Consider the following 19164-nt stretch of genomic DNA (forward strand, 5'->3'; position numbering starts at 1 on the left):
ATAAACGCAACAGAAGTGAGAAAAAAAAATGATTGTGCATGTGTTGATAAGAACAACTTGAAATCAGAGTAATTTTTGAGGTGGGGGGGGGGTAAGTTTCCATAATTCCCACCAAAGTCCAGGACAAGTTGTGGGTCATGTGACTCTCGACTGCAACAGGACCAGGCATTAGCAGCTTGGAGCTGAAGTGTCTTTACTCTGAATGTAAAGGGAGGAAATACTAAGGGACGTGGGAATTGGGTACATGTAGGAGTATAATGCAATAAAGCCATAATAGAATAACACATTTATTCAATATATGCATACAGGGGATATAGATTATGTACAGTGTATGGAACTGCATTTATAAATGTTCATTTGTTTCTAGGATAGTCTCTCTCTCTCTCTCTCTCTCTCTCTCTCTCTCACACACACACTTCACCACTGCCGTCTTGCCTTCGACTGTGGGCTCCGTCCCTGAACTATGATCTATCTCAAGTGACCTCATTAAAATGATGGAAGTTGGGTGGAGAGACATTAACAAAGGCTGTTCGGCTCGAGAGTTTTCCAGGAAACATGTAATGATCTCTCTCTCTGGCTTATTTACATTTTCACCCAGAGGAACAAAAATAGCTGTTAAATCCGTCTTCTCGTGGCCGTCACACACACACACACAGGGAATACAGATGTTTCCATGTGCAGACGGCCATTAGAACAATGCGCCTGTGCTAACAGTGCCGGTAATTGGAGTTTTTCTGTTTAAAAAAAGGAAAATGCACCTTTAAATGGTTTTGGGGGGAACTTGCATCACATGTATTCAGTCTTGTTTTTCTTGGTCACTATATCTGGTGGAATCTCAGACTCTTGACACCTTCTTCTCTGACACCTCCTTCCACTTTCTTTACTCCTCCTCCTCTTCTTCTTCTTCTTCCCTACCTGCCTCTTCTCTTCGGTGGTTTTTAATCTGCATTTTGTACTCTCTAGCTATGTAAAATACCCAACAACTGTTGACAGGAAATATCTAATATCTTTAAACCTTTTGAGAGAATAAAGTTTAAAATAAACTCCTGAAACTACCCGGTTTGGGTTCTTTTATTTATTGACCACTCTATCGCCGTCACAGTTGGTTGCCAATGTTTAATGAATCCCAATTTCATTTTATTTGTTAATACATTAAAAGAGGGTGCAAGAAAATGCATTAGAGAACAGATTTATTGTGTACAAACAATTTAACATGGGCAGGCATGAAAGAAAAAGGCATTTGGACTTTGTTGGAACAGCCACCCGTTCACCGAGCTCATTTCAGATAAGACGAGCTGCATAGGAACATATTCAAAATAGACAAAACGGTTGTATTTACATTCCAGTGGCTGTAAAACAATGAATGAACAGCCTCAAGACAGTGAGGCAGCCTTAAGCTATACGAATTAGATCTCAGCTGACAAGTAACAGGCTGAGGATGATCACTTACAGAAAGACAAAGCCCTGAATAACAGCTCATTTCAATCTTTACAAACTCAATAGGTGGACGCCGGCAGCACAGCATACAAATGAGCATTTTTCTCCCAAAACACAAAAAAGCCTTGCGATGCCTACAAGAGATATTTTCAGCATTCGGTATTACTTTATCATTAGCCAATTTTCCACAGCGAGGCCTGAGCATCGCCAGCCAGGACTTCTGCATTTACCCCCCCCTAAACAACATTCATTTGCATGTATATTTTTGCATCCCGCTGCCAGCAGTAATTTCTGAGCTGGGCTGCGGCGCTGACAAGTAAAATTACGCCCTCCATCATCAAATATTATCACTTTACTGTGGCCTTGCTCTGAAAACTGGCTGTTTGCAGAGCAGGAGGAATGGTTTGTGATACCGTGGCTGTTAGAACACAACCATCCACCATCAAACTGAAAGGGGCCCTGCAACATTCTCCCATTATTTAAATCCCAGTATTCTCCCAGATTTATTTCTTTAATTTAAAAAAAAAAAAAAAAAAGGCTAGGTCATTTTCATTAGAACAAAACTGCTGCATGTGCCACAGCGGCAATGAGCCAGTGAGCCGATATGAGGAATGACGCGTGTTTCCAGACTCAACATGTGTTTTTCATACTTTTACAGGCAATTATTAAACTTGAGGAAATTAATTTTCACATACACATTACCAGGCTCGTGTGGGCTGTTAAATCTCCTCTTGGGTGCTATAAATCTCTATTAACTGGGAGGTAACGGAGAAAGAATGGAATTAGATTAACGGCGAGACTATAGGCAATTAATGAACAGCTACACTGCGTTTCAGTATTTACATCAACACTGCGGTCACGGCGGAAAAAAACAACCTCAAGTGACACGAAATGTGAAGTACAGCATTTGATCCTGATGAGAAATCGAGTTTTTTCAAACCACTGGTGTTTCCCCCCCCAATGCCGGGGACGTCATAAACTGATCTAGAGACGCTGTACAGGAGGAAATGATGAACATTCCTCGTGATGCTAACTGACCCTCCTTCACATTTGAAGGAACAGCGATTGCTATACATTTAATTAAAAAAAAAAAACAACACATCAACATTAAATTGCTCTCGTTCAGGGGGAAGGTGCTTGGAGTCCCAGCGTCACAGTGTTTCTGCTGCGACTCCAAAGCACAACTTTTTATTTCTTGTTTTTGAAACAACTTGGGGAGGAAATGGCAAAAAAATAACATGGGAACAAAGTGTTTTTAAAAAAAAGAAAAGAAAAGAAAAGACAACTTTATTCATAAGTCATTTCTGCTTGATAAAGAATAATTAAATAAGCATCTCAAAACAATACACGATACAATTAACAGGGAACCAATAGGAATTTGATTGATTTGTTTTAGACCAAGAATTTTGTTTTATGATCAAAGTGGATGCAGCTCTAATCAGGGTAAAACCAATAGGGGGGGGGGGGGTGATACATAATTTAATGTTGTGCTGTATATCACTTAAAGACAATTAAAGACCTTGGATCTACCTCGTCCATAAATTCCAGAGAGGCATATACACAGAGACAGTTCATAGCTCTTGACTCAAGAGGAAAGCAAACAGGGGGATTAAAATAAGCAGGAACAGTATTTGACCTGCGCTACTTCCCTTCCTGTGAGTGTGTTGTGATATGATACGATACAAGTCGGGTCCATATTTGGTATCAAACAGCCGTGACAGGCACTCAGTCACTGGCTGTTTGCTGCAGCTCCTGATGCCCACACTTCTTCCCCAAGTCCAGCACGGAGACTATGAATACAAATGTTTAAGGATACGAGGTGGTGGCCAATTTATAGACTGTATAAATGTTTATACTCTCTTGACATATTAGTGCAGTAAAGGCAGGAGGCACACTGCTGGCATAAACATTCTCCCAGAGTGGATTTCTATTTTATGTTGTGTGTCTGTGCATATGTGCAAGTATGTGTGTGCATGCGTGTGTGTGTGGGGGGGGGGGGGGGGCGACACAGGCTCAAGGTTGATAGATGAAATTGGCAGAAGCGTGGTTCCTTGTCTATTTGATGAGCTTGTTGGCTCGTTGGTTCGCATCATCAATGCGAACCTTGTTCATGTCCGCCTGAAAGAAAATGATGAAACAGGTGAAAAGAGGCACTTAAACAAACACTCCTTTTTTCATTAAGCAATTCACGACTAACTTTGAATGCATTTAAACACATTAAAAAGTGGAGCGCCGTGGCGGGGGGGGGGGGGTTTGACCTCTAGTGATAAGCGAGGCAATACACAGTCCTGTCTGTTTCAGTGATCTACAGGTGGAGGTAATGTGCCAAGAGGTGAGGAAGAAGAGTAATCATGAAGATATACAAGACAGGATTCCAACCCTTAGTTAAAGGTATCATAACTTTTGTTTGTTAAGAAGTAAACAGTGTGAAAGTTTTGCCAGAGCGAGTATAGTGTCGTTTAATTTGTCCATAAAGCTTGAGGTGATGAATAGTGGAGGAAAAAAATGTGTTTCATGAGTGAAAGTGTTTTTTTCTAAAGACGTCTCCTCCTAAATCCTCTCGAAAGGACGCATCAGCAAATTAAGGCGACAGAAGCTGAGTCAACGCTGTCGTCTACGACATAAAAATGAACAATCGCAGGAAGTTAATCTCAGGCTCTTACCTTGTCGGTGATGCGGTCAATCTGCGTGTTTTGCTTGTCTATCTCAGAGCCCATGTCCACAGCCATATTCTTCAGGTTGCCAATAATGCTGCCGACCGCATCGAGATTCTCCTCCATCTCATCCTCGCGGGCATCGTTGGTTATCCTGTGCCACAGAGAGTTAAAATGTTGGTTTACAAAGGGTCTTTCAAATATGTATTAATGTGTGAAATGTGATCAGGGCAATTTTAATTTCTGACAGCACTATAGTAAAAGAAAGAAAAAGAGCCGGACTCCACCTTTTGATGTACGGGCCTGAAGGGGCTGAGGCGTTCAACTGGCCGGCCTGACCGTTACGAACACCCGGCGGCTGCCTTGAGATCACCTTCGAGCCACCGTCGTCACTTTCTCCATCTCCTCCTACTCCTCTGATTCCCCAGGTTCGCTTATATTTCGACTCATGCTCAATAGTTGACACCCTGGCAAAGGAACAAATATCATAGTCAGGAAATCTAAAAGGGGGTTTAGCTTAAAAACTAGAACACTTTCAATTAAGAAAACCAACTGAACTATGAGGAAAAGCATCAAAAAGGAGTCCGTCACTACTATATTCACAGATGCTCATCTATCATAACATTAAAAACCGATTTCCTACCTTATCTTTTGGTACTCATCAATGAATCCTCCTCTCCAATGTGAAAGCATTTTGAAAAGATTTGTTTTTCATGTTTAGAGCCAGATATGATCTTATTGTACAAAGACACTGACACTGCACATCGATACAGTTTGACAGATTTAGACACAGAGATTAAAGTGTGTTCCCCACGGAACATTACACCGAAAGGATCACGTACCCTACTCTTTCAAAAACAGTTGGGAAAGCTTATGAATTGGAAAAAGCAAGCTTATGACCACAAAATACACATTTGACAGACAAACCAGCGTTTTGTGTGGCAGCAGTTCAAACTGCGTTAATGCTGCGAAAGCACCCGACGGTTCAGAGGAGCTTCACACTACGTTCAAGTCAGTGATAATAGAAACCAAGTGAAGTGGGACGTGTTTCTGGTTTTCTGAGGTGTTTGTTCCCATTTCAAAACTTTCCTCATTTTATTCAAATCACATCCTTAATGTTACTTGACAAAGAAACATGGCACTTTCCCAAGAAAAGGGGGCAATAATATAGATTTATGGTAACGGCCACCAGACGGCTCAATACACAAACAAATTTAGCAGCAGCTGCTGTGAACACAAGAGTTTCAGAGTCGCAGTAAGGAACAAAACACGGTAACATAATGACTGAATCCTAAACTGACCCAGAATCCACAAGTGAATTGACTTCAGCCACAGATTGTGTCGTTAATTTAATGTTAACATCGTAACCTTTACATTTGACAGGTGTTAGCAGCGCTGCTAAAAGGTTTCTAAACTCAATGGGCCTATGCATCTTGCCAAAATGCTCCCTGGGAATCGCAGTTAACTTTATATAAACACAAACCTTCCATTTTTTTAATTATCCAAGAACAGATCATTTGTGACACGGCCGTCCACCTGTTGTCGTAGCGATTTAAATATTCCAAATATGAATTACATTACACTGTGAATGGAAAGAAATTAGTCACTAGAACTCCACCCACTTTGTAACACTACCCATAATATTAAAAAAATAAACAAAACTAAATTTAATATGCCAAGAAGCAGAGTGTTTACACAGCTTCCTTGCTTGTTAAAAGCTGAATTTGTCGAGTTCATTTGCAACTATTTGTTCAAATCAGCCCCACGACAATGAGAGAGAAATGTGATAAATGTAATCTCCCAACTGGCAATAAAACAGTGTCGTGTATCCAAAAAAAGATAACAGTGAAATGGAGCCCTCAGCGGCTCTGGGTGTAGAGTACCTGTCACAGGGGCAGACACAGATCCCGCAGCACTTGGACAGATCGGTGAGGTTCTTCTCAGCCAGTTTCATATCCTGGTTGATCTGGTCCATGCCGTCCTCCACATGCTTCAGCTGTTCTGGAACACAGAGACAGGTACAGCACACGATGATGTCAGAGTCCTCTTTGTATCTAGGTACGTTTCATACACTAGGAATGAATCCTTTTGTTTTGTTGTAATAGACTATTTATTTTATTCCATTTTTAGAATATATTAAATTAATTATTTAATAACCCCTGTGAGGATTCTTAAAATGGGTCAATAACTGGGCCATTGCAGCAGCAACAAATGGGATAGAGACAACACAATGGAACATACAGTAGGTAGAAAAACTAATAATTACAAATGCACATTTTTAAACAGAGAACACGACAGATACATACAAGTTAAAGGCAAAAAAAAGAAAAGATAAATACAATGAACTGCTCCTGATGAAGAGAAAAATACTGTAAACTATCATTAATTGAGGGTAATACATGTTTGGCATATTTTAATAATAATTTATATGATCATTTTGACCATTGATCGCTGTTTTACTATAACTGTGACAATTGTTATATATTCAGGTTTGTATAAGCTTCATTAACACCTCTCTCGTTTTAATACTCAGCATTACACTGTCGCCAAGTGTGTGCAGTCACACAAATGAATGCAGCGCCAAGTTAGAAAATGCAGAACATTTCTTTGAGCACGACATTCTTACACATCTTTGTCCTTGAATTTTATTCAATGGCCTCAAGTGAAATTGAAAAGCACCACAAAACCAATAAGTAAGGTCACATGCATCAACACCTGCAGTGTGGATGTTGTAAATTTACCTCCTTGCTGGTCCAACATCACCATGGTGTTTACGCCTGTTTGTTTGCTCTGGAAACAACAAAAAATCATTAATTAAGAACCCATGAAAATAAAAAACTGCACATTGTTTCATGAACTATGAGAGATGGTAATAATCAGGTGTAGAAACATTTCAGGATTCATTTGGACAATCAGAGAACTGGAGTGTTTATCTTGTAATACAATGACTTTGAAATGTTATTAATGTCAAAATCAAATTACAAAAAACATCTGTGTCACTTACACTTTGTTGGAAACCATAAACATTTAAATTCATATTTCTGTCCAAATAATGTCAAAAATATCTAATATGAATAATATTATTTCTAGCATTCAAAGACTAAAAATGACATTTTGCTGATTACAACATAGAGGAGCCGGGGCGGCTATGGCTGAGGGGTAGAGGGGTTGTCCTCCAACCAGAAGGTTGGTGGTGAAAGCCGAAGTGTCCTTGGGCAAGATACTGAACCCCTAAATGACCCCTCATATATGTTGAATGCACTAATTGTAAGTCGCTTTGGATAAAAGCGTCTGCCAAATGACATGTGATGAACCAACACAGACACATTAAAACTCTCACCTCCTCGGCCATCTGCAGCATCCGCCGCGTGCTTTCCAGTGACTGGGGGAGGAAAAGAAACAGTACGTGTTAGAGAATAATGAGACAAATGGAAAAGCTAAATGTAAACAGTTTTAGCCAAAAGCAGTTTGCGGCGAGAACGAGGGAGGAAGAGACAAAATGATGCAGAGTGGAGTCACGCCTCAGATCGAATGATGCATTTTTTGTGTGTGTCTCATTTAGGCTCAAACTGCCTAAATGAACCTGAACGAGATCTTGCAAATTAAATGAAAATAGACGAATTCAGTATTTGTTTATTGGGGCAGCATTACTGTCCCTTGTATTCCAATGAGACATTGTATATTCAAAATAAATTTGAGTACACCACCCAGGATTTTCCAGCTCCCCGTCATACGTCCTGTTCTCTGCTATTTATAGCTGCACTTTTTCCAGGTGTTGGTAAAGTTTTTATTGTTCTGGTGGAGAAAGTTGGACCAAATCTTCAACCCACACTGGATTTTATATATCCACCTGGATTTGTATGAGAATTTCGTACAGTCTTCTTAATTCAAATAAACCAGTTGATTGGTGAGAATGTGGCCTCAAGGGACTGAGAGGATGGAGAAGAAAAACAGAAGAGAATTACAAAGGAGACGGAAAGGAAGAGAACAAGATAAGAGGGATGAGGAAAATGGAAAGATGCTTGTGATAAGAAAATAAGATAAGAAAACAGGAAGCGACATGGTATTCATTAAGATATAAGAGAAGACTGCAGCAGATCTATAAGAGCAGTTCCACATCGTGATAATAGACTTAATATCATCTGAGATTATATTTATACGATGAATAATTCAAGTTAAATTGATTTTTTCTTTTGCTTATTAGGGCTGAAAATAATAAGTTATTGATTTTCCATCAATTATCTTCGTGGTTAATGATTATATTAGTCTATTAAATTACCTCATTCATATTTATAAAATGTTTTTAGAATACACTATTTTACAATTGTGAATAAATGCCAGTTGTACTGTTCCCAAGGCCCAAAAGGATCTTTGTGTTCTTGACAATAGAAAAAATAAACAACAATATTAATTTTCCTCTCACATAAGACAAAGAAAAGCAGGAAATGCTCATGATTGAGAACTAAAGGAATGTTTGTGATTAAAAATGGCTTCAATTATCAACTGACACATTTTTTTTGACAATCATTAGCTGACACTACATTCAAAAATCAAGCATATTTATGCAAGTATGCAAACATCAGGCATATTAAACTAAGGAGCGTGGATTTTACTTGGGACGCAGCTGCTGTGTTGCTGTGTCTAAACTCTCTCTAATCAGATGACATGGGCATGGGCATGGCCGACAAGACGCAGACAAAAACACACAAAGAACAAAAAGGGTTGAAACTGGAATGCAGTCAGTTCAGGTGAGCAATGACTTTGTTTTGCTATAAATAGACAGCAGCTCTGCACAGAGCAGCCAAAGGAGCGAAGCACGGAAGCAACTCGGGGCATGACTCCACTGTTACCATCGCTAATGAACTGTTACCGAGAGAGAGAGAGAGAGAGGGAGAGGGAGAGAGAGGGAGAGAGAGGGAGAGGGAGAGGGGGACCGGATCCCTTATTCTTTCTGTGTTATGTTTGCTCTGAATACATTAATCAGCGAGTTGAGAAACAGACAAACATAGAATTGGCGAGAGGAATATGTCGAGCTCAGCCAGGTTCCTGTTGGCTTAGCCTGAACATCATTCGGGTGGATAAACATTACTTTATGTCGCCCAAAATCCTTGGACTTGACTAATTAAGCCTGAAATCGCAGACTTAGGACAAATCTTCCAGGTTGAAGTTCTGTGACAAATGTGAGATACAGAGAATGGCATGATATTTTTCATCATGTGTTTGGGATGGCTGTACGTGCAAAACAGCCTTAAATTCACAAGACGTCTTGTTACACCTCCTGAAGACAATCTTTCCCTCATCATACCAAATTCCGATGTTGTCCTGATACATTGCCAGCCATGCTCGGAGTTAGTCAGGTATGAGTGTTTACCCAAAGCCAGAGTGTTAAGTAGCTTTGGCAGAAGGAGCCTCCCATGCTTTGTCCCATGCGTGATCTCCTTTGTCAACCAGACAGCAGCGGGAGGAAGAAAGAGATAGAAACACAGTTCAGAAAAAAAAGAAGAGAGGGAAACCACCCCCCCCCCCCCCCACAGAGAATTAGTACAGTGGAAATTACAAGAAGGTGACGTGCACTGGAGTAAATTAATCTGCCTCCATTCGAATCAGATGGCTGATCATATGATGCCCAGCAGTGCTGATTAAACAATTATCTCCATGATAATAACAACGCTTAGATATAGCTGACAACATTCACACAGAGGGGGAAGGGGCTAAATTAGGCGTAAAAGCCTCACACACTCCTTAGTAATGCCTGACTTAATTCTCAGCTGAATGCTTTGGAAATGAGTCACCCTCTGCTCTTTCAATGCAAAACTGCAGAAACCACCGGATTATACGTCTGTGTTTCATTCTACTCAATCTGTATAAACTGAGCCAAAAACCATGGCTACAGTTAAAACAAATCTTTAGTGTGACTATTTCAATAATACTGTTGGATTAATTACACTGTTAAGGGAACATATGAAGGATCAACTGTACTGATATGGCTTTATGAGTATTTGTACTTAAGATATCAAAAGGAATAGTTTGACATTTTTGGAAATGCTAGCACCTGCTTTCTTGATGGAAGTTCATTCAGAAGATTAATACCAGTTTTGTGTTTTCATGTCAAATATGAAACTACAGCTGGCAGGTGACAATCTTAATTTAAGATTAATTAGTGATCTTTAGAATAAGCATATTTTATGTGGAATTATTCTTTCAACGATTTGCATTCTTACTTCTGGCTGCATTTGTTTTGTTTCATTTTCATCTGATCTCAACTGTTTTGCATCCGAGACAAATTAAGTTTTCTGTTTGAAGACAATTAGCTTATGTATATGAGCCTTTTTTGCTGTAATATAAAGTAAAACTCCACCTTAATCTTCATTTTTAGTATCAGGTACTCGTTCCCTCCAGGTTTAAAAAGTTTAAAAGAAAACAGCTGCTGTTATATTTGGTGCAGGTGAGAGCGATGGGTTTTCACGGTAGGAATAAAAAAAGGCTAATGCTTTATTTTTGTCCTGTATAATTTCTGGATAATTTCTAAGGAAGGTTTCCTGGGAGCTAACTACATACTGTGGAACCCAGAACTGCAAAAATAGCTTTTCCTTTAAAGCAAAGCTCAATTTAAACCCATGTAAATATAGTTTCCACAGCTTTAGTTAGGACCAAAATAATTGTTTTTAGGAAACTTCCAAGAGCAATAACTCATCTGTAAAATAAAGTATCAAAACATCTGTAGAAATGTCTCACACATACACACGCAACATTATCCCCTCTCTGTCACTGTCCATCTGAATTCTCACTATGTTCCAATGACTCATAGTTTCACTTCTGTTTAAGGGGTTTTCAGTGTTAGCATTTGATACTGACTTTCACAGTGTTGGCATTTAATACTAAACATTTCAGGTAGATTATCACTTTAGAGAAGTTTCATACTGCTGCTACTTGCTCATAGAGAACGAGAACAATGAGAGAACGAGAGTGAGAAACAGACTGTGAGTGAGTCTGTGTGGTTCTTGTGACTCGGTACCTCGTCAGTCACTTGGTCGGCCCTCATGGCAATCTGTTCCACAGACATGTCTTCCATCTTGCTGCTGTCCTGTTTGGAGGCTCCTCCTGTGGCACCGAGCTCGAGATTCTGCGGCCTGAAAAGAGGGGTTCAGAAAAGTATGTTAATAATTATTTTTAATGCTGTTTCTTTACATATTGGCGGACATATATTCCAACATCCACACATCTGCAATGAGATAATAACAGCAGATTAATCAGACTATGGCAGATTTCTAATCTAATACAAAATAATGAGTTCTTATTATAAGTTAGCAATAAATATCAGTAAATTGTTGACATTGATCAACGAGGAGCACCAGCTGCAAGTTTCTTAGCTTTTTTCTGTGTGATATGATGAATTTCATATTTTTCTTCCGCTGCTGATGTTTATCATGTTGATTTGTAACATAAAGTCATAACTTTAACTGGATTTAGATTTGATGGGGAATAAAAAACAACTACAACAAAGAAAAGGCCTAATTTGAATTTGTGTTGAGTTACTTCCTCAACTGAACTGTGCTCCACTCAGTTCAAAACAACATATAAAAACTTGGTGTTTTTAGTGGTTTACAAGGAGAATTACCTTGTTAAGACATATATACCCTAAAAGTCTTACTTGCAGAAACTACAACCAAAGCTTTACAGGTTCAAAAGTTCAGGTTCTGGGAAGCTCCAGCTTAAGCATTTTCATAGTTAAAAAGAACCTTGTGTCTCATGTCACAATGAGTCAAGGTTCAGTGCTGTATACTACTTAAAATCTTAAAGATGAAAGAGCAAACTTAAAGATCGAACTTTTAACTACATGTTTGCAGAAATGTTATTTTTTGTCACTTATGGGGAACAGAAGAAGATGCAAAACCTAAACAAGACTCCTTTCCTGCTGCTGAGAGAGTTTGGAGTCTGAACACAGACAATCGTCCTGCTGATAAAGGAAACACAAATCTGTATCAGTGATGAAGAAAACCTATCTGTTTGTGTGCCTGCAGCGGGTCCTTGTTGATGTAAAGCTTAGCTGCAGTGTGGCTGGTAGAATCATATGTGCTAACAATGAGGGAACCGAGATAAGGAGGCTGGAATATGGAAATCAGAATGATGAGATTGAATGTTGGCAACTGGCAGATTAAAAGAAAGTTCAATCTTTTATGAAAATAAAATAATGTTACCGGTGAAGGGTAAAAGGCATCTAAGGTAAAAGCAGAACATTAAAAAAAAGGTCTTACATTATCTTTCTAAGTGATAATTCCTGAATAAGAGTTTGTGTTGTTTTGACTTTTTGAAAATGGCAGCATCCCAGATGAGTGAGACACATTACCGTTCTCACTTTAACTGATTTATCTTGTACATAAATGTTCCTGAAAAGATGTGGTTTATTATACATCAATAGAGACATTCTGCAACAAAGGGGACCTTTGACTTTAAAATTAAACTTCAAGTTCAAGACAAATAACCTATGTGGCCTCAAAAAGATCAATATTATGTCATGAGAACGTCAAATCTACATTTAACGGTTAATATGGTGAAATGACTGGCTTCAATATTATTCAATGGGCAATTAAGGATTTGTCATGAAAACTAATCTTATCTAATGAGATTATTTATGTGTGGGATCTCTGTGACCACTTCATAAACACGGTAATAGTCTGACAACAGATGACAATACAGCTACTTAACCAGCTGGTGGTGGATGGTGCTTAAGAATTCTTAGCATCAATTACTGACTCACTTCAAAACAAGCATAGCCTAAGATCAAAAGCTACTCAAGGCTGCTCCTCTCATGTGATATTCAGTGTATGAATTCCCCGATCTCATCAAGACATACTGGGTTATGCCTACATTTCACAGCTCAATACACACTGCGTTCAGATCAACATTTAGATGTCACGATCTTGCACAATCATCACAAAAGCGGTTGTGATGAAAGAGGTGTTGGTGAGAAGCTTTATCGTTGAGCCAGCAGAAGGAAGTGCAGGGTGTCAACAGGGTTTTTAAGACCGTAATGAATGAAGCTGGCGGGGCGGCTGTGGCTGAGGTGTAGAGTGGTCGTCCTCCAATCAGACGGTCGGCGGTTCGAGCCTCAGTCTTCCTCATCTGCATGCCTAAGTGTCCTTGGGCAAGATACTGAACCCCTAAAATGGCCTTGTAGGGAATAATCCTCGAAGGTCCATGCTATCTAACAAATGGAGGCGTTTGTAATCAGTTCCACGTTGGTCTCGTTTGTAGTTTTATAAGTGTGTGAATATCTGTATAGTTGAAGAACTACAACACAGAGAGATTACAAACTATGCACAAAAACAAAAGTAATTCTTAAGAGCAAAAAAGTAGCATAACAATAAAATCAACATAACTAAGAATTCAGATCACTGATCTAATCTTGAACGTTGCAAACAAGGAATGAGAAGTGGAGCAGAATTAAATGCCCCTATGTGTTAGATGACGGTAAGAACCGGTATGTATAATTACGCTTAAAAGGCTACAGACACCCATTCAATTACTTCCAAGGAAAACACTGTTATAATGATGTAAAGCATTCTGGATGGTTTCTCAATTCATAAATACACTGCACACTGACAGGCGGAAACACTTTGCGGAGAAGGGACTTGCATAATAGGTGTGGTTTTTGTTGTATTTTTCAAGGTAATCCATTTGGAGACGCATACTTTAAGTACTAAATCCATAATTCTGATCATAACTTGAGCTATGGTGCCTTGGGGTACAGCCAAGCAGGCGCGAATCCAATGATTTGTGACCTTCGTGCAGTCCAGCATCACAAGAGGCTCAGAAATGAGTGGTGTGATATTAGCCTCTAAGAGGTTTCGGTGCATAAAATAACGTGAAATCAAGAGCGTCCTAAGCAAAGAATGAAGTCTGTTATCCGGCTTTGACAGGACAGTCAAGGACAGAACCAGGTGTCCATGAGCAAGACTAAGGTTTCTTAAATTCCAGCCGACAGAAGGATACCAACACTCAGGAAACACCCTTTTCCTTTTCGTTCTCTCCTGTCCTCTTCCTCTCCCTCAAAAGGTTAAAATAACATTTTCCTGTTTTCCAAATAACCCCTGAACCTCAAGTTCCCTTTCAACCCTACTGCAATTAAACATCCTGAGAAAAACACAGGGAAAACGGAGAGTCTACTTGGCAGGCAGATTAGACGATTCAATGTTGTAGACGCTGCATTTTTTTTCCTGGACTAGAGGGCATTTGGGTCACACAGGCTCGACTGCTCTTTCGAACCCATTATTGAACTTGACGAGGAAATGATACGAGGTTTATATGCAGAACGCAGAATAACGACTCATCCGCACATTTTGTAATTTGTTTGCCAAACAAAGAGCAGAAGAAGAACATGTAAACAACAAAAGATAAAACTTCCTGTGCCAGTGAAGCAGATCTCTCTGTAGCTGGGTATCGATTAGAGCAACAAGAAGGTTACAACCGAAGAAGAAAACACATCGGTAAACACTGTATTTTTGACTTTCCTGTGCAGTTTGAGCCCCGAAAACACTCGACCCATATGTTTTCACACCTTCAAGGCTGAGACAACGCACAACATGACGCCACAATCACGAGATCAATTCCGCAGACATACCCGTTCATGTTGTCGTGTCTTCACAGCCACAGGTCACAGCCCAACACAATGACTCCAACAGGGAAACACACTTCTTGTTCTTCTCCCCAAACCTGTTCCTCCAGATCTGAGAGCCACACACACACACACACACACACACTGACGTCTTCTCTTATTCCTATCATGTTGTGTTACACGTTCCCCTTGTTGCCCTTTTTAATACATTCACACACAAAGACCTTTACTTCTCCACAAACACACGTTCCCTGTAGTGTGGATGACAACATGTTCATTTTGGGGGGGGGGGGGGGGGGGGGGGGGGGGGGGGTTAAAAGATAAGAAGGTAGCTGACCTGTGTGCACAAAAACAAACACATGACATCATGCTGTGCCCATGAAGGAGGGTGAAAACACGTGTTTTACCTATTTTAACTAAAGTAAAAAAAAAAGGTACATTTTATTAATCTTTTCAAGTTGTTGTGTTTAAAATGTTGTATCCACACTCCTGACCTGGTTGGTTGTGTCATAGGGTGGCAGAGGGACAAAGAGCTGGGCCACTTTTTTAACCCGAGTCACCTGAGACAAACAGGTGACGTTAGCCTGAATGAGAAACACGACTCAAAAACACAGACAGACACACACACACCCAGTACACGCGAGTTGTAGCGGTCCAGCCCCACTTTTAACACTTTTAAAACTTAATTAACACTTCGAATTGGACACGGAAGTGAACGGAATTGTGTCAAAGCGGTCTTACATTGTGTGGAAAGTTGTTTCAAGGTGTCGTAAACTGGGGCAGCGTCCGCTCCGGAGTCGTTAACCTAGCTTAAACAAAAAAGTGCAGCTAGCTCGCTAGCTCGCTAGTTCCGCTTTCTCTCCCTCACCCCGCTTTGACAGCTGCCCAACAAACCCGGGGCCGGAGAGGAGCTAACGGAGGCAGGCGACACTTACACTTATCTCCCTCCTGCTTGTGGAGAAATCACCTCGCTGCTCCTCACTCCTCCTCCTTCTTCTTCTCGGTTGGTGAAAACTTGGCTCCCGGAAACTTCTGGATTCCTTCAGTGGCTCCACCGTCCCCGAGCGGCTGTCTGTGTGCTGCGTTCACGTGCTGTCGGGAAATATCGCGATTTCCAAAAGACCGGAAGAAGAGCTCGGAAGGCTTGAGTCAGAACTAGTAATAAAACAATGTGGAACTATGTTGTTTTCATATTACTTTAGTATGTTATTCATTTTCATGTTGAAACAGTAGGACAGTGTTTCCCCCCTCTGCTTTAGAATCATTAAGATAAGATAATAATCCGTTATCAGTCCCATAGTCAAAAATAAGCATCAGTAAGTAGTAACATGCAATACTTAAGTGTAAGGAATTTAAAAAATATAGAAACATATGAATAAAAACTGATATATATATATATATATGTGTGATATATACAGTATAAAAACAAGGAAAATATGTGCAGTGTGAGAATTGCACATGAACCATTGTATTGCACAGTTGAGAGAGTTAAAGGTCCAGTGTGTAAGATTTTAGGTGAAAATTATCTATTAGCAGAAATTGAACATAAAATAATCCTAGTGATGTTTTCACTAGTTCGTTTCATCTAGATTAAACAAATTGTTGTTTTCTTTACCCTAGAATGGGCCCTTTTTATTCAAATACTTTATATTTACATCAGGAGTGGGTCGTCTTTACGGAGGCCGCCATGTATTTTACAGTAGTCAAACTGGATAAACTAAACACCTTTTGAGTTTTTATGACACCTGAAGGCTGCCACAGGTTCTTGTTCATGTTTGGAAGGGGAGGGGGAGGTGAGGGGGATTCAGCTGCAACATGCAACTTGACCACTAGATGTCACCAAATTCTACACACTGAACCTTTAAACCAGAGTTAGAGTTCAGTCCATAATGGGTGGTTGTTTTACTGGGAGCAGAGCTGGTTGTACAGTCTCACTGCTGCAGGAAGGAAGGACCTGCGATACCTCTCCTTCAGACACTTAGGGTGACTCAGTCTGTCACTGAAAGGATCTTCCCAGTGCTGTGATGGTGTCCTGCAGGGGGTGGGACTGGTTGCCCATCATCCTCCTCTGTCCCACCACCTCCACTGGGTGAAAGGGAGGATCCCAGGACCGAGCTGGCCCTCCTTATCAGTCTATCCAGTCTCTTCCTGTCAGCAGTGTAATCCTGCTGTCCAAAGAAGATGGCCGATGCCACCACAGAGTCATAAAAGGTCTTCAGTAGCCCCCCCCCCCCACACACACACACACTCCATAAAACCTCGGCACTGGCATGGTGATACAATACTCATCGTTGTGATTTATATGCCAAAGTCGGATGGCCCTCTGTCTCTGTCAGGCGAGAAACACATTGGGTTTGATTTATCTGTAAGGTCCTTATTTATCTTTTACCCTCCTGTTTTTACTGAGCTTGCGGAATCCAGTATATCCCATCATTCGCCTGCAACATGGAATAACACACAGAGTAAATGATATGTATTTATTAAAGGGGTAACATTTTGGGAATAAATATATTAATGAAATAAAAACGTTTAAAAATAGCGATGAACAAATTCAAAATGGAGATGTAATTTTTGTAACTATTCTTAATAAAAAGGTTGTCTGTATTGTTTATTTGTTGTTTTGTCTTTTTTCTGTCTATACTGACTAACCTAAGCTACACCTTTTTGTTCTACGTCTATATTTTTGTTTTGCTCTATTTATTTTTTGCCACATGTTGCTTTATTGTATAATACAAAATTTATTTTGGAATATTAACATTAATCAAAATTAAAAACTTTACCCAATCATTGTAATCAAATTGTACTTGATTGACCGTAAGTTAAAGTGCTCATTAAGAATAGTAACTAATTTTTGATTAGTGAGGAAAACTATTATTTCGGGGAAATGTGATCCTCTCAATAAGCTAATTTTGTAGCGCATATAACGTTTTTAATAACTTAGTTTATTTTGTTTGAGTAGTTGTATATTAACAAAGCTAGCTAGAATAAGTGCTCCTATACATATTTTTTGATCAATTAGTAATAATAATAATAACGGGATGTAATTATCTTAATCCTTAAAGGGTAGACAAATAAATAAATTCTGTGTATAAAGGGTATAGACACTATTGGATCAGCCTACTCTTATATATTTGTTTGGATTTCTTACTTTTCTTGTGGAAATTAAAAATGTGGGCCAAAATAAACAATTAATGACAAGAAAGAACATTGAAAACTTTACCAATTCATTCAAAGTCACTCATTTTTAATTCATTAATGAGGAAAAACAATTATTTCTGGGTATTGTGATTCTCTTAATTAGGCGAATGTAGTGGCACACATCAGATTTATCTTATTCATTTAGTTTGAGTAGTTGTGTTTCAAACTGAAAAGAGGTACGAGCTGTGGACGGGCTCCAGAATGCAGCACTCGATGGTGCGCATGTCCTGTCATATGACTCCAAAACCAGGCGCTGGGGCGTTGCTCATTCTCCCCACATGAGTGCAGCATTTACCCTTCACCCAGACCTCCCCCCTCACCCTCCTCCCACTCTCCTCCTCAGTGTTTTGAGATGAAGGCACACTGCTGGATATTTCCTCTTTCCATAGTGTTTCTGCTCTGTAATCTGAGCCCCTAGCATCGAATCTGCTGCGCAATTCCCCCAAGTTTCATGTTTTAAACCAGAGAAAGCTTGTTCAAGGTGACTGCAAAGGCACGGGGCCGAGTGCCAGGCAAAGCATCAACCGACAATGTCTAAAAGGCAAATTTCTTCGCTAACTGCGGCTAAATATATTTTTCCCCCCCGTGATGGCTCACCTACAGCTAAATACTAAGGAGCTGAAACTGTTCGCAGTAGCTCCAAATTTGCACAAGGGATGCTTCGGCACTGCCCTTGCTGAACTGCCCAAGGTGCCTGAATGGTGCCCAGCTTTCTCGGCCCATGTATCTTTTATAGAGTCTACATAGCATGCATTATTCAGCAATAACACACGGCCCATCTGGACTCCTGTGAGTTTGTGTGTGTGTGTGTGTGTGTGTGTGCACCTGTGTCTATACATAGGTGTGTGGTCTATACTTAACTTTCCTGCCATGCCATTTCACCATTTCACGCCACATCCAACAGTGCTTGAAGAGCTAAGAATTAGTATTTCCTCTGTAATTACAAGTGAGGTATGAGTGTGTGTGTGTGTGTGTGTTTGACAGAGGAAGGAAGAGAGAGAGAGAAATAATAGAAAGTGGTGAGAGAAAGAGAGATAGATTAAGTGAATGTGTAATAGTGACTACAGATGGCACGCTCAGGATCAAGCTCTTTCATCATGCCGTTTCTCATTAATAGAGATGGGAGCGCTGCCCTAATTCCATAATTCCTAAATCATGCCAGTTAGTTGAGCGCGAGGAGACAAAAGTACAGGGGAGAGAGGAGAAAAGATTAGCCTGTAGCCTAATAACGTGTCCGCAAGAGTAAGAAATCAACAGAAG

General features: G+C 40.0%; 1 protein-coding gene across 4 annotated transcripts; it reads right to left on the minus strand.

Moving 5' to 3' along the window:
* Positions 1 to 1102: 1102 nt before the first annotated feature.
* On the minus strand, positions 1103 to 15802 carry LOC117756601 (synaptosomal-associated protein 23-like). Of its 4 annotated transcripts, none has more exons than XM_034577175.1 (8): positions 15651 to 15802; positions 11107 to 11221; positions 7432 to 7473; positions 6833 to 6881; positions 5975 to 6092; positions 4379 to 4558; positions 4101 to 4245; positions 1103 to 3555 (listed from the first exon to the last, which is right to left on the minus strand). In XM_034577175.1, the coding sequence occupies exons 2-8, from the start codon at positions 11161 to 11163 to the stop codon at positions 3493 to 3495; spliced, it is 654 nt and encodes a 217-aa protein (XP_034433066.1). In that variant the 5' UTR covers positions 11164 to 11221; positions 15651 to 15802; the 3' UTR covers positions 1103 to 3492. The 4 variants fall into 4 exon arrangements, with proteins under 4 accessions (XP_034433066.1, XP_034433065.1, XP_034433064.1 ...); XM_034577174.1 differs by having other exon boundaries at positions 15642 to 15795; XM_034577173.1 differs by having other exon boundaries at positions 15448 to 15749.
* Between the last annotated feature and the right edge of the window lie 3362 nt (positions 15803 to 19164).

The sequence above is a fragment of the Hippoglossus hippoglossus genome, chromosome 22, assembly GCF_009819705.1.
Source record: "Hippoglossus hippoglossus isolate fHipHip1 chromosome 22, fHipHip1.pri, whole genome shotgun sequence".
Taxonomy (NCBI): Eukaryota; Metazoa; Chordata; class Actinopteri; order Pleuronectiformes; family Pleuronectidae; genus Hippoglossus; species Hippoglossus hippoglossus.